The 15,969-nt window shown below is 46.7% G+C and overlaps 1 protein-coding gene across 1 annotated transcript; it reads right to left on the reverse strand.

Moving 5' to 3' along the window:
- Positions 1–9,113: 9,113 nt before the first annotated feature.
- Positions 9,114–10,085, reverse strand: LOC127566560 (C3a anaphylatoxin chemotactic receptor-like). Its single transcript, XM_052008975.1, has one exon. It carries the CDS (start codon positions 10,083–10,085, stop codon positions 9,114–9,116), a length of 972 nt encoding a protein of 323 aa, XP_051864935.1.
- Between the last annotated feature and the right edge of the window lie 5,884 nt (positions 10,086–15,969).

The raw sequence follows: 15,969 nt of genomic DNA on the forward strand, positions 1-15,969 counted from the left end.
CCCTGGAGACCTTCGCAAACGATGAACCTCTCCAAACACCTTTCAAAGGTTGTAGTTGTACCCATCCCTCCCACTTCCTCTGGCAGCTCGTTCCTCGGATCCACGACCCACTTGGTGAGAAAACTGCCCCTTTAAATCTTTCCCGTCCCACCTTAAACCTGGATTAGATCCCAGCCTGTAACCCATTCCCCGTATCCGTTCTCCCTGCCGTCCATGGTGTGCGTCTCACCATTGCACATTCGGTTTTAGACTTCCCTACCCTGGGGGAAACACAGTAACCATCCACCTCAGAACAGAGGGACCTCGGTGTACAAGGGTAAGGCACACACCGTGAATGGTGGGGAGTATTGAGGAACAGAGCGACCTCGGTGTACAAGGGTAGGACGCACACCATAAATGGTGGGGAGTATTGATGAGTAAGCTGGGATTCAGGTTTTCAGGGGTTACATATACAATATCTTGTTGAATTTATCCAATTTTTCCCGTTTCCGTCAGCAATCTGAAGTGGGAAAATTCGGTGTGGAGACCCGCCGGATCGAACGCACCCAGACGGGGCATCCGCTGTGGTTCCTGGGGCTTGCGTTGAGGCCGGTTGTGTAGTGAGCCACAGGTCAGAGGAAACGCGGTGGGACACGGTGACGAGATTGACCCCTGGACATCTGGGCTCATCAAGGTGAGGAAGTCGAGTTGTGCTGACACAGTTCTGTGAGCTGACCCTGAACGCAGGACGAGGATGTTCCGTTACGGACAGACATCGGGATCGTGACAGAACTGGTGGGGAAGGAGTTAACGTGATTATGGAAGGGTGACAGGAGGTTTCTGAGGAAAAGTAAGAAACAACTTTGTGTACGGAAATGGTGTTGGCGTATGGCCATGGAATCGGCCAAGAGAGTGGCAAAGAGTCAGAATATTTCTGGAAGACATCCAGAGAAATGTGCAAAAAGCTGCCTCACAGGACAACGGACAGGGACAAATCGGGAGAAGAACCGGCAGAGAAGGAAGCTGGAGTTCGGGGACACAGAGAAGATCTCACCAAGTCGGACCCTGGCCGGGTTCATCGAGTGCGGCTCATATCTAAATCCAGCTGGTGGGTGTGGGAAGTGGTGACACTGAACTGAGAGTTGTGTCACTGAAGTGTGAATGAGTTTTGTTTGTAACAACGTGGTGAATCTTTCAGTTGTTGGGAAGTAATAAGGACACAGATGGAAGGGCCTGTTGTGATAAGGATACCGCGGTTCTACAACAGCATATCAATAGATCGAGTGAGTGGTCAAATGGAGTTAATGTGGGCAAGTGTGGGGTCACGCACTTGCTGAAGTGAAATCAAAAGGCAGATTATTATCTAATTGGTGACAATCTGAGTGCAGTTGAGTGGGATGTTGGTGTTCTGGTGTAGGAACCACTAAAACCACATCCTGTCCGGATGCATCACTGTCTGGTAGGCCAACTGCTCTGCCCAACACTGCCAGAAGCTGCAGGGAGTCCCGGACACATCACTGTCCTTCAGGAACACCGGTTCCCCCTTCGCGGACTCTGTCTACACTCCCCACTGCTTCGGTAAAGCAGCCGACAGAATCACAGACCCAACCCACCCCGGACATTCTCTCTTCTTCCCCCTCCCACCAGGCTGAAGATACAAATTACTGAAAGCACTTACCACCAGACTCAAGGACAGCTTCTATCCCGCTGTTATAAGACTTTGAACAGTTCCCTTGTACGATAAGATGGACTCTTGACCTCACAATCCACCTCGTCGTGGCCCTTGCACCTTATTGTCTGCCTGCACTGCACTTTCTCTGGAACTGTAACACGTTATTCTGCATTCTGTTATTGCTTTTCCCTTGTACTACCTCGATGCACTGGTGTGATGATATTTTCTCTATGGATGTTTCGTTTTTCACCATAGCTCGGTGCATGTGACAACAATAAACCAATTTACCAACTTACCAATTTAGCTGGCAGGCAGGTCCAACAAGAAGCCAAACAGCCTGTCGGCCTTCATTGCGGAAGGGTTAGAGTTTAAGAACCGGGAGGGGTTGTTGCGGTTGCACAGGGTGTTGGAGAGGTCACACCTGGAGCGCTGTGCACCGTTTCACTTGCCAGACCTGAACAAAACATGGAATAACATGGGAGGCAGTCCAAAGGAGATTCCCCAGAGGAGCGATGTTATTGAACTGGAAGGAGTGCAGCGAGGATTTACAAGCATGTCGCCAGGAGTCGAGGGACTGAGTTCTAGGGAGGGGTTGAACAGGCTGGGATTCTGTCCCTTGGAACGGAGGAGACTGAGGGGTGACTTACGCAGGTGTATAAAACCATGAGGGGCAGAGAGAGGGTGAATGTTCACAGTCTTTTCCCCCAGGGTTGGGGAATCAAGAACTAGAGGGCACAGGTTCAAGGTGAGGGAGAGAGATTTAATGGGAACCTGAGAGGCAATTTTTTCACCCAGAGGGTGGTCCGTATATGGAACGAGCTGCCAGAGGAAATGGGTGAGGCAGGTCTACTAATAACACTGGGACGGGTCCATGGATGGGAAAGGTTTAGAGGGATATGTGCCAAACGCGGGCAAGTGCGACCACCTTGGTCGGGCATCTTGGTCAGCATGGACCATTTGGGCCGAAGGTCCTGTTTCCCTGACGTATGACTGCATGACTCTGTGACACCAGGCTAATTCCTCGGAGAAGGCTGTCCGATCCAGAGAGGCGGGACAGTTTGAGTCTGTGTTCCTTGGGACGAGGGGTGACCTTATTCAAACATGGAAGACCCTAAGGGGGCTCGACAGGGGAGATGTTGGGATATTTCTGTCATAGTTCTGAGTGCTGGCCCTCGATTCGGCCCCTTTCATGTTGCACATGGATTCCGTGCACATTAATCGCATAATATCATACACCTGAGTCCCATCAGGAGACTAAGCTAAGAACCCTGGTTTCATTAGCACTAGTTGCCGGAGAATTGGTTCACCTCAGGGTATCCTTTGTCTCCTGACTGTGTGGAGCTTTCAACTCCAGAGCAGTCCTGGTTTCGCTGTGTTTCCTTGAAAACCCTGTTTCCGTGTCGGGAATCAGTCAGAGCCCCGAGTCCAGATTCCCTCTGGTGACCGCCTGCGTTCGGTTCCGGGGAAGCATCGCGACTCCAGTCTCGTCCCGGGCTTCCGCATTTGGGTTCTCTGCGATCTCGGGTGAAATGTGACAGGATACTCTGGCCACCATGAACCCAGCGGACATGAATCCCTTGCATGAAGCCCTCACCAGCCAGAGCTCACTTCTGGGCCGGCATGACCAGCAGCTACGGGATGTTATGGCGGACTGCTGTACCCTAGCAGTGAATGTTGGGCAAGTCAGTGAACAGATGAGTCGAGTCTCCGCTCTTCTGACCTCCTCCACTCCAAGAACTCCGTCTGACCAGCCTGGACAATCCGTAGGAGCATCACCCTACGGTTTGACGACCTGACTGCCCAAGGAACCGCAGGTACCTGACCTAGAACTCTTCACTGGGGATCTGGCAAAGTGCCGGTCCTTCCTGCTACAATGCTCATGAGCATTTGAGAAGCGGCCCTCCACGTCCACCACCGATAGATCCAAGATGACATTTATAGCGCGCCTGTTGCGAGGAAGTGCACTAGAATTGGCCACCGCCATCTGGGACAATCAGCCAGAGCCCTGCTCCTCATTTCAGACCTTTGTCGCAGAAATGAGGAGGGTCTTCGCCCATCCTGTCAGGGGTAGAGAGGCAGCCAAGTGACTACTCACCCTCCGCCAGGGCTCCCGCATTGTCGCGGAGTACTCTGTGGAGTTCCGGACTCGGGGTGGAACGATAAGGCTCTCCAGGTGGGTTTTCGGCAAGGCTTTGGCGACAGGATAAAGGAAGAGTTGGCAGCAAGAGATGAGACAACCAGCCTGGATGCGTTGATCTCCCTAACCACCAGGCTGGACAACCGACTCTGGGAACGGCAGAGAGAGAGAGGAGGGTTCGTCCAACACCTCCGTTCACCCCACGGGTCACCTTCCCAGCCCCTCCTAGCCCGAGCCTCTCTGCTCCTTCCGCTCCTAGAGGCGCTTCCCACCCGGACGATTGCACCACCCCGGCAGAGCAGCCAATGCAGCGGGGACGGAGCCACCTTTCTCCCTCCGAACGACGTTGGAGGTTAAGAGCTGGGAGTTGCCACTATTGCGGCCAGCCTGGCCATTTTCTTGCCATTTGCTCCCTTCTAGCAAAGGGAGAGGGCTCACTAGTAGATAGGGGGCTCCTGGTGAGCCAGGCAACTTTCCCTTGTTGTCTCCCAGAACCGGATGCTGATCCCAGCTCCCATAAGACACCTCCAACAGTCCCCGTCCCTTTCCGCCTTGGAGGGAAGGGAAATCTGTTGGACAAAGACGTAGCTTACAGGGCCGGGATTCCTATGGAGCCACTGTGTACCCCTCTAGACGTTCGGGCACTAGATGGCAGACTGTTAACCCGCGTCGAGGGAAATCTGTTGGACAAAGACGTAGCTTACAGGGCCGGGATTCCTATGGAGCCACTGTGTACCCCTCTAGACGTTCGGGCACTAGATGGCAGACTGTTAACCCGCGTCACGCACCGTACACCTCCGCTGTCGTTACTGATCTCTGGAAACCATCGCGAACAGGTCCAATTTCACCTGATAGCCTCCCCGCAGACTCCGATGGTTCTTGGGTACCCCTGGTTGAGCCGCTACAATCCCCACCTCGATTGGTCCACGGGCAGGATGGTCAGTTCTGCCACTGCACTTGTCTCCAGTCGGCCCATTCCCCGGTAAAGGCTACCGCTAGTTCGCCAGCCGCCGAAACCCCAGACTTGCCCAGGGTCCCAGCGGAGTATCGCGACCTGGGGCAAGTATATAGCAAGCAACGGGCTCTTTCAATGCCCCCACACCGGCCATACGATTACGAAATCGACATTCGCCGCGACCTACCGGTCGGTTATATAACTTATCCCGACCACAGAGGAAGCAATGGAGGAGTACATCAATGAATCTCTCTCGGGAGGCATTATTCGCCCCTCATCCTCCCTGGTGGGTGTAGGGTTCTTCTTTGTGGGGAAGAAGGCTGGCTCACTGCGTCCGAATATCGACTACCGGGCCCTAAATAACATAACTGTCAAAAACAAGTACCCACTGCCTATCATCAATTCCGCTTTTGATCTACTTCACGGGGCCACCGTATTCTCTAAACTACATCCTCGAAGCTCTTACCACCTGGTCAGCATAGGCTCCCCCCCTTATGAGCCGAGTGGAAAACAGCATTTAACACCCCTCTCGACCACTTCGAATACCTAGTAATGCCATTGGGCCTCACCAATGCTCCCGCCGTTTTCCAAGCTCTGATCAATGATGTCCTACGAGACTTCATAAATCGCTCTGTTTGGCTATCTGGATGACATCCTGATCTTCTCCAGCAGTCTCCAGGAACACACCCAGCAGGTCCGTCAGGTCCTCCAGAGGCTTTGGGAAAACAAGTCCTTCGTCAAGGCTGAGATTCCCGAATTCCATGTCCCCTTCATCAGCTTCTCGGGATACATCATTGAGAGCGGACGACTAAGAGCGCATCCCTAGAAAATCCGGGCAGTGGCGGACTAGCCTCGACCCACGACACGCAAACAGCTCCGACGGTTTCTGGGGAATTTCTATCGCTGTTTCATTAGAAATTATAGTCGGGTGGCGGCGCCCCTTACTCAACTCACTTCGCCTAAGCGCCTTTTCTGTGGAACCCCGAAGCTGACTCGGCGTTCTCGGAGCTGAAGAGACGCTTCACGTTCTCCCTCATCCTGGTCCAACCAGACCCCTCCGGCCAATTCATCGTGGAGGTCGACGCCTCCGACTCCGGGGTGGGAGCCGTCCTCTCACAACGCTCGGGCCCGGATCAGAAACTGCACCCCTGTGCTTTTCTATTTTCTCGCCAGTTGTACCCGCCGAACGGAATTCCGACGTAGGGAACCGGGAGTTACTGGCAGTCAAGCTTGCTTTGGAGGGGTGGAGGTACTGGCTGGAGGGAGCGGAGTATCCGTTTATCGTTTGGACAGACCACAAGAACCTGGAATATATACGAACGCTAAACGCCTGAATTCCGTCAAGCCCGGTAGAACTTATTCTTTGTCAGATTCAGGTTTACGTTAATCTATCGTCCTGGGTCCAAGAACGAGAAGCCCGATGCCCTCTCCGGGCAATACACTACCGAGGAGGACCATCCTAACCCCGAGACCATCCTTCCCCGGTCCTGTGCGGTGGCGGCCCTCACCTGGGAGATCGAGGCAATCAAGCCCAGCAGACCCAACCTGAACCAGGTAACGGACCACCCAACCGCCTCTTTGTAGCCGAGTCCGGAAGGTTTAAAAAAAACAATGAGCAAACATGGTGTCACGAACCAGCAACAAAAGAAACACACTGAGCATGATTCAGTGTTAAAAACAATTTTATTAATCACTACTTATGATAATATGAAAAATAAAAGTAAAAATGTTAGTATGTTAGAATTCAAAAATGTTAAACCTCGAACGTTAACCCCAAAACTAAACTCTTCGTGTGTGTGTGTGACAAAGTCCCAAACTCCAACTTCCGGAATGGTTCTTAAAGTTCAGTTCCGCAAGCCATAAGGTGAAACATGAGCAAGGGCTTCTTCAACAACCACCGTTGTCTGAAGATAAGACGGAGACGTAGAGAAAAATAGGGAGAGCAAATACGAAATCCAAATGTTCCACGATGGGACCCAAACGACACTTCAGGGTTTACTCGGTAGTGACTTCCTCACCCCGAAAAGCATCCGAATCGTGGTCGTCCACACACAAATACCCGTTTTCCTCTACAGGTCAGCAACAAAGTGAACTCCACCGGATTACTTCCAACTTCCATACAAGGATTTCAGTGGCAGACACAGTTATTGTTTCTCATCCATCGATAGAGAAAACAAGCAGGCTGGTGTCTCTCTCCCTTCTCTCTCTCTCTCTCCTTCTTCTTCTTCCTTCTTCAACAACGTCATTACGTCCTTTATCTTCTATTGACGTAAGCACGCCCCACACACACATACACACACACTCTCTATCTTAAAGGGACTTTCACTGAGTCCGTAACAATGGGACGAGACAAAGAGAATCTCAGGAAACCATAATATTTTCTAAATTGTAACCAAATACTCAAAGCATGTTTAACTACAAATTATCCGTTAATTTATTTATTGATAAAGGAAGTGAAGAGTCAAGCAAAAAAAAAATAGAATTTTTTTTAACAGAATTAGCTTCGACGGAAACCCATACTGGACAGGCCTCATGATTAATATAATGTAACCAAAAAGTAAGATTTAGTATATTGACTGCCCAGTAATAAAACCTAAAGTTGTATAAAGCAAAACCTCCATTATTTTTAGCTTTCTGAAAGTGAACTATTTAATCGAGGATGTTTATTTTACCATATACAAGAAGATATAATTGAGTCAAGGGAATCAAAAGAAGACTTAGGAATAATTTTACAAGAGTATGATCTCATGATGACTTACATTAAAGGCAAAGATAATATAATTGCCGACTGCCTTTCCAGATGTTGTGGGAAATGTATCTTTACCAATGTAATTTTATAGAACCATGTAATATGATAATTGTAAGGCATTCGTTTACTATTTGTATACGCTGTTAAAAATTTTGCTCTTGCAGATCAAATTTTTTCTGTTATGGGGAGATGTTACGATCCAGGTTGCTAAGTGGTGAGCGTCCCTTAAAGATACCTGGCCAGTTGTGTGTGTGTGTGTGTGTGTGTGTGTGTGTGTGTGTGTGTGGCTTTATCTGACTATTGCGACTGGAAAAAAGACTACAACTGATAAAGCCACACACAGACACACACACTACTACACTACTCTCCAGGTGTCTTAGAGGGACATTCACCAAGGTGCAACCTGGTTGGTAACAATAGACCACTTTAGCAGTTTGTATCAAACAAACACATTTTATTTATGAAATTGTAGGAGGCTCAGTTTGGACGAGAACTCTGAAGTCTCTTGTTTCCCTTTCTCCCCCTAACATTGCATGCTTTAGCCACTCGAAAATACACGAACTACTTGGACATTTTACCAATAAATCCTGATTCTGTTAAAGTGGAGTCATTGATGTTAAAAAAGATGTAACGTTAAAATTCTCTTGGCTGGAATCATGAGCATTGCACTAAGAGCTTATCAATCTTCTTCCTTTATTTTTCATATGTTAAAATACAACAGGAATTTGTTTGTAAGCCTGAACATTTTACATGTAGATTGTTTTGGGGGAGAAAATAATTTGCTTTCTTTGTTTGCATATATTAAAAATACTGGTAGTCTTGCGCTGCCTCGGATGTTGGTGGAGGCAGGGACATTGGTCAAATTCAAGGGATTACTCGATAGACATGTGGAGGAATTTAAGATAGAAGGATATGTGAGAGGAAGAGGTTAGATAGTCTTAGGCGAGGCTTAAAGGTCGGCACAACATTGTGGGCCGAAGCGCTTGTATTGTGCTGTACTGTTCTAAGTGTAACTGGGCTGATTGCTAAGTTTAAGACAAAGCAAAAATTGGTGGAATTTTGGACAGTGTGGGAGGTTAACAAAAGATGGAGCAGGATATGGATCAGTTAAAGACATGTGGGCAGAGAGGTGGCAGATGGAGTTTAATCCGGATTCGTGTGAGGTGTTCCACTTTGGGAGGTCAAACGTCAGGAAAATATACAGTAAATGAGACTGTCCTGAGGAGCACTGATGGACAAAATGATTTTGGTTTCCAAGTCCACAGCTCCCTGAAAGTGGCCACACAATTAGACAGGGTGGTGAAGAAGGCGTACGGCACGCTTGCCTTCATTGGTTGGGGCGTTGAATCTGACAGTCAGGAAGTCACGTTGCAGCTGTAGACAACTCTGGTTAGCCCGCACTTGGAGTGTTGTGTGCAGTTCTGGTGGCCCCGTTACAGGAAGGATGTGCAGGCTTTGGAAAGGGTGCAGAACAGGTTCACAGATTAGAGAGTGTTAGGTGCAAGTGAGGTTGGACAAATCGTGTGGATAGACCACCATTGGGGACCATCCTTGCTGCCGAACGTCCTCTTCCTCCGTCGTCAGGGGATGTCGCTCGGCCGAGGGTCCGCCAGGGGATCGCTCAGACCCTCGTCACTGTAGAGACTGTGGAGTCAGGAGGGACTCTCCCCAACTCTGAGCACTCCTCGGCGAAGGCCAGGTGGAGCGAGGCGGCCAGCGAGCGCCTGAAGACCTGGCGAAATTCGCGGCCGGAGAAGACGTAGAGAAGGGGGTTGAGTGCGCTGTTGAAGGAAGCCAGGCCGAAGGTGACGTCCACCCAGTCCCAGGTAACGAGGTCGAAGTAGTCCTGGAGAAGGCCGCAAACAATGTTGGGGAGCCAGCAGACGACAAAGGCCGCCACCACGGTCACCATGAGGCGGACGGGCTTCCTGCACTTGGCGGACTGGACCCCGCGTAGCTCCCGGGCAATCACGATGTAGCAGGTGGCCATGATCGCAAAGGGGAGGCCGAAGGTGACGATGGCCCAAATTACCAGTAACGCAGCCCAGGTCTTGTGCCTGCGATACGGGACAATCTGCTCACTCAGTAAGTGGGGCAGGCAGGTGAAGAAGGCCAGGACCCAGGCCACGAAGCAGGCCGCACACACCCAAGACAGGCGCAGTTTTTGGCGGAACCAGATGGGCCGAGTGACGGCCAGACAGCGGCAGATGCTGATCAGGGTCAACAGGAAGGAGCTGGCGGACATGTTGATATTGATGGTGCAACTGCGGAACATACCAAACAATTTAGCTTGGGACCAGGGTGTTGTAACGAAGTAGGAGGCCACCAGCAAGGGGAGGGTGAGGCAGTAGGTCAGGTCCACCACAGCCAGGTTCAGGAAACACACCGTGTGGACGCCCCTCTTCATCTTGAAGCCCGTCACCCAGACGACCGCGCCGTTGCCGGGGACGCCCAGCAGGAAGGTGAGGCCGGTGATGAAGACAAACAAGATGATGGGCGCCGGCCACTGGATGCTGAGGTCCCAGGGGATGAAATCGGTGGAGGAGAAGTTGTCACCGAGGGTGGAGTTGTACCATTCTCCGGAGAGCGACATGGTGGGTCTGGTGGAGGAGATATTGTGGAGGTGAGAGTGGTGGGGAATGGAGGGAGGGAGAGGGTGTGACGGACGGAGAGGAGAGGAGAGGAGGGGTGTCACACAGTACGGAAAAGGCCCTTCTGCCCAAAACGTCCATACCGACCTTTTTGCCCCACTCCACAAATCCCATTTGCCCACATTAGGACCGTATCCCTCTACACCTTGTCTATTCACGGGTCTGTCTAAATGCCCCTCAAACGTAGTCACTGCGTCTGATTCCACCCCCTCCTCTGGCAGCACCTGCCTGATACCAACCACTCCCTGTGTAAATAAACTACCCCTCAGATCCACTTTAAACCTCCTCCATCTCTCCTGAAGTCCCAGCCCCCACCCCGTTGTTGATACCCCTCCGTGGGTAAATAGGTTCTGGCTGTCTACCCTGTCTCTTCCTCTCGTGATCTGATATACTCCAATCGGGTCACCCCTCAGCCTCCTTCGCACCAGGGTAAACAGTCCCAGCCTCTCCGATCTCCCCCCAACACTGAAGCCCTCCAATCCGGTAAAAGTGCTGGGGTAACTCCTCTGCGTTAACTCCAGCCCAACCACACCCTTCCTGTGGTGTGCTGACCAGAATTGCACACACAACTCCAAGTGCAGTCTAACCAGTGTTTTGTAAAGTTGCAAAGTAACATCCCAACTCTTGTGTTCTCTGCCCCGACCTGTGAAGGCAAACATGCCGTACGACTTCCTCACCACAATATCTATGTCAATGATATGAATGAGAATGTCCAAGGCATGCTCAGTAAGTTTGCAAATGACACTTCATTAGGTAGTGTCATTGACAGTGAAGGTGTTTATTAGGATTTACACAGGGATCTGGATCAGCTGGGTCAGTGGGCTGAGGAATGGCAAACGGAGTGTAATTCGGATAAGTGCTCGGTGTTTCATTTTGGGAAGACAAACCAGGGTAAGACATTCACAGTGCACGGTGGGGTGCTGGGGAGTGTTGTAGAACAGCGGGACCTTGCAGTACAAATGCATGGTTCCCTGATAGTGGCGTCACAGGTAGACATAGCGGTGAAGAAGGCGTTTGGCACGCAGGCCTCCATCGGTCAGGGCACTGAGTATAGAGGTTGGGAAGTTACGTTGCAGTTGTACAGGACGTTGGTGATCCCGTAATACAATCTTCAGTTCTGGTCACCCTGTCAGAGGAAAAATGCCATAAAGCTGGAATGAGTGCTGAGGGAGATTTACGGGGGTGTTGCCGGTACACAAGGGACTGCGTTATGAAGAGAGGTTGAGCAGGTTGGAACTGTTTTCATTGGAACTTAGGAGAATGAGGCGTGATGTTATAGAGGTGTATAAATCATGAGGGACAGAGATCGGGTGAAGCCGCACGGTATTTTTCCCCAGGGTTGGAGAATCAAGAAGCAGAGGGCACATGTTTAAGGAGATAGAGGAGAGTATTAATAGAACCTGTGGGGCAACTATTCTCAGCCAGAGGGTGGTCCGTGTATGGTACGATCTGCCAGAGGAAGTGGCTGGACTCTCTTGGTGGCGCTAGAATCGAGTAGGTCGCATCTTGGCACTGCTCCACTTACCTGTTAATTTCTTGTACACCACCCCTTAATAAGACTGTTATAATACTTTAATCAGACTGTTGGATTCTTAATTGCCGGAAATGAACACCAGACCTAAAGCTGCAGCTGATAGCAAGGGTATTGAGACCCTCAGCTTACATTGGAATCTATTCCTAAACTGGATAAAAAGCTTCACCAGAGATTTGCAACTTTGGAAACGTTGTTAATGGAGATTGAAGACAGACAAACTGCACTCATGCAGGAAATTGCTAAACAACGGCAATTAATTGCTGAACTGGATGAAGCTGGCAAAGAGAGAGATCGTAGACTGAGCTTACTGGAGAAATATTTAACTGAGACCATCCAAAGATTGGAACAGCAAAGACAGAGGATTATTGATTTAGAGAGCTGTAGTGGGAGAAACAATTTGAGGACGATTGGCTTTCCAGAAGACGCTGAAACTGGTAATCCTGTCGATTTCTTTTCTAAACTTCTGACGGATGTGTTTGGCTCTGAAGGTTTCTCTGTCCGTCCCATACTTGATCGTGCTCATCGAGCGTTAAGACCAAAATCCCCTGCAGAGCAAAAACCACAGCCAGTAATCCTGAGATTTCACTGCCTGAGTACTATAGAGCATTAGATTCGAATCGCTCGTCATCGAGGAATGATCCAATATAAAGATCGGAAGTTTTCGTCTGGTTGAAGATTACAGCCCAGAAGTCATGAAAGAGAGACTGCTTTATAAACCGATTATGTCGCGGCTTTATCAAGGTAACTAGCAACCTGCATTATTGTTGCCAGCTCGCCTGAGGATTGTACTCTCCGACAAATCACGCCGATGGTTTAATTCCATCAAGGAAGCCGAAGAATTTCTCAGACTAACTGTTGACTTCAGATGGTTAATAAACGTGTAATTCTTTGATTTTTATACTTATTTGATCTACTAGGTAATAACTAACTTGCAGATGTGAACGTTTGTTAAGTACGGAGATTTTCATGCCCTCTGTAAACACTTCCGTGCTTGGTTCTGGAACATGGACACTCACCATGTTTCTATTTAACAATTCTTTCTTTCTTTTTGTTATTTTACTTTAATATTTGTAATGGTTTATTTTGGTCATAATGAAGAATCTGACTGAGTGACCGTTGCTTTTTCTTTTGAAATAATAGTAAGTTTGTATTTTTAAATGTCGACTGTCAGTAGTTTTGACTGTGTGGAACTTTTTCAGCAAGCCTGCTAACATTTCGAAATTCTATTTTAGGTATTTGCACCCTTATGTTTTGACTATCGGTGGTGTTTTGCATTCTTTTTAACTTGGAGATTTGCCACCAAAAGAGCTGAGGTTAAGTAAATTAGCGGGTAGCCTTCTGGCCGTCTATTGGCCAGGTTTAGGGCTTTTGTGGGCGGGGGTGGGGCTGTTTTTAGGTTAGTTGTTTTCGCCCTCTTGACCGATAAACTACAAATATGCCTGAACTGTCGTCATATCTGGCTCCTCTTTGAATTCTTTTTCCTCTTCCTGTTAATGAGTCTCCTGTGCTGTAAGGTTAACCCTTTACACACCATATGTTTTTAGTCTTTAAAATGGATAAGATGATTAATATTGTTTCATGGAATACGAACTGTTTAATCCAATTAAACGCAAGAAGACCTTTAAAGTTTATCATATACTGAACGCTCAGATTATTTTCCGCAGGAGACTTGTATTAGGGGAGAGGATAATCAGCGCTTTTATAGATTTTGGAAGGGTCAAAGTTTCATTCTAACTCACAAGTAAAGGTGAAAGGAGTTTCTATTTTTATAGACTCCTCAATTTCATTTCTTCGTCATGAAATAATTTCAGACCCGAATGGTAGAGTTTTATTAATTACTAGCTTACCTCATTAAAGAAATGTTGTTATGGTTAACGTTCATGCGCCTAATGTTGAACATCCCGAGTTTATTAAACATTTATTTTCCTCTTTTTCCTAATTTAAACAATTATACGTTGATTATGGGTGGAGATTACAATTGTTGTTTAAACCCTTCGATGGATAGATCTGTGTCGAGTCACGGGCTTCCAAACAAATCCGCTGACTTTACTAATTCCTTCTCAGTTGATCCCGGCATTTTAGAAGTTTGGAGAGTTCTACATCCATATGATAAAGAGTTCTCATTCTTTTCTCATGTCTATCACAACTACTCTGGGATTGATTACTTTTTTATTGACTCCCGATTAGGCCCATTTGTTGTTGACTTTAAGTCTGATGCAATTGCCGTTTCTGATCATGCGCCATTGAAACTATAAATTCAATTCGCGGACGTACCCTCTGGTGCCAGACAATGGAGACTCAATCCTTCTTTATTGCAAGATTTAGACTTTCTTCATGTTATTAATGAACAGATTTCCTTTCTCTCGTCAACTAATTATATGGAAGAAATTACCAGTGGGATATTATGGGATACCTTGAAAGTTTATATCCCTGTCAAATTACTTCATACTTTGCTGGATTGAAAAAAAACGAACTAATAATGAATTACGTATATTGGCTGATAAGGCTAAAGAAAATGATTGAAAAAATGCTCTGATTCTCTTAATTTCGTTCACCCAAAAGAGATCTGAACTTCAATTGCAACAGTTTATTATTAAAATTTCAAATTGAAAATCAATTACTCAAAACTAGGAGTCAATTTTATATGCATGGTGATAAATATGGCAAATTGTTGGCCAACCAACTGAAAGCTGCCTCAACGGAACATCAGATTATTAAAGTTCGTAAATGAGACGGTAATTACACGGTGGACCATGATCAAATTAATGAATATTTTCAAAAATTTCATCATATCAATCAGAATTTCCTGAGAATTCTACATCAACGCATGAATTTTTAAGGAATTTGAGGACTCCGAAATTATCACTTAATGAACGTTTAATATTAGATGCACCCATTTCGGAGGAAGAAATAAAGAAAGCAATTTCTTCAAGGAATTCGGGTAAAACACTTGGTTCCGATAGGGATACAGCTGAATTTTTAAAATCCTTTTCTGATCTTCTCTCTCCCTGGTTAGGGAAAATTTTTAAAGATGCCCTATCGATGGGTAAATTACCACAATCCTTTCATGAAACAACTATCTCTTTAATTCTTTAATTTTTGGAGTGAATAAATTCATTTTATCAAGTCCTATCCAATCCAATTTCTATTTCAACCATCTAGAATTGATTTAGCTCTTTCCTTATGGAAAATGAGGGGGAATAACACGCTTTCGTGATTTATTCATTGATAACTGCTTTTTGTCTTTTGAACAACTGTCTAATAAATACAATTTGCCTCGATCACACTTTTTCGATATTTAAAGATTAGAAACTTCTTAAGTCACTTTACCTTGTTTTCCGATACCAGATAAAATTGAAATTACGGCAAAAATCTTAGGTTTTAATCCTTATCAGAAAGGCTTGAGAACAATAATTTAGGATCTGATTATGAAAATACGTCTAGAGACACTTGATAAAATGAAGAATGAATACGAAAGGAAACTCCAGATACTTTTACCTCCAGAGACATGGAAGAAAATTCTCCAATTAGTTAAACACCTTCAAAGTGTGCTCGACTCTCTTTGATACAGTTTAAGGTGGTTCACAGGACCCATATGTCTAAGGACAAGTTAGCCCATTTTTATCACCATATAAATCCCACATGTGACAAATGTAATTCGGAAGTGGCTTCCCTGACACATATGTTTTGATACTGCCCTCTTTTGGAAAGACCCTTTTAATATTATTTCAACTGTATTGAATATTGATCTACAACCCCATCCTATTACTGCAATTTTTGGGTTACCAATGATGGATTCTGGCCATGTATCCGTTTCTGCTTGTCGTACGATTTCTTTTGTTACATTGATGGCCACAAGATCCATTCTATTTAAATAGAAGGATCCTGAACCTCCTACCACATTTCAATGGTTTTCTCCAGCTATAAAATGTTTAAACTGAGAGAAAATGAGGAGTGGCACAGTTGATCCTTCCCTTAAATTTCAGGAAGTTTGGAGTCCATTTATTCAGTATTTGCACATGATATAAGCAGACTTTTTCGAATCCCCTTCAATAACCTCTAAGCTGACGACACAGTAATGTCTTTTTTTAACCGAAGATGTGTCCGTCCAGTTTTTTGTTGAAGTTTTTAGTTTCTTTTTTTTGTTGTTTTTTTTTAATTTGGGGGTTCTCTTTTCATATAATTAAATTTCTTTTCAATTTTCTTTTGTATCGTGTTCACTTAGCAAGAAAGCGGGAGGTCCAGATTATATATGTTACTCCGTGTGAGTTTTAATATTAACTGTTATTATT

The sequence above is a fragment of the Pristis pectinata genome, chromosome 43 (genome assembly GCF_009764475.1).
Source record: "Pristis pectinata isolate sPriPec2 chromosome 43, sPriPec2.1.pri, whole genome shotgun sequence".
Lineage (NCBI taxonomy): Eukaryota > Metazoa > Chordata > Chondrichthyes > Rhinopristiformes > Pristidae > Pristis > Pristis pectinata.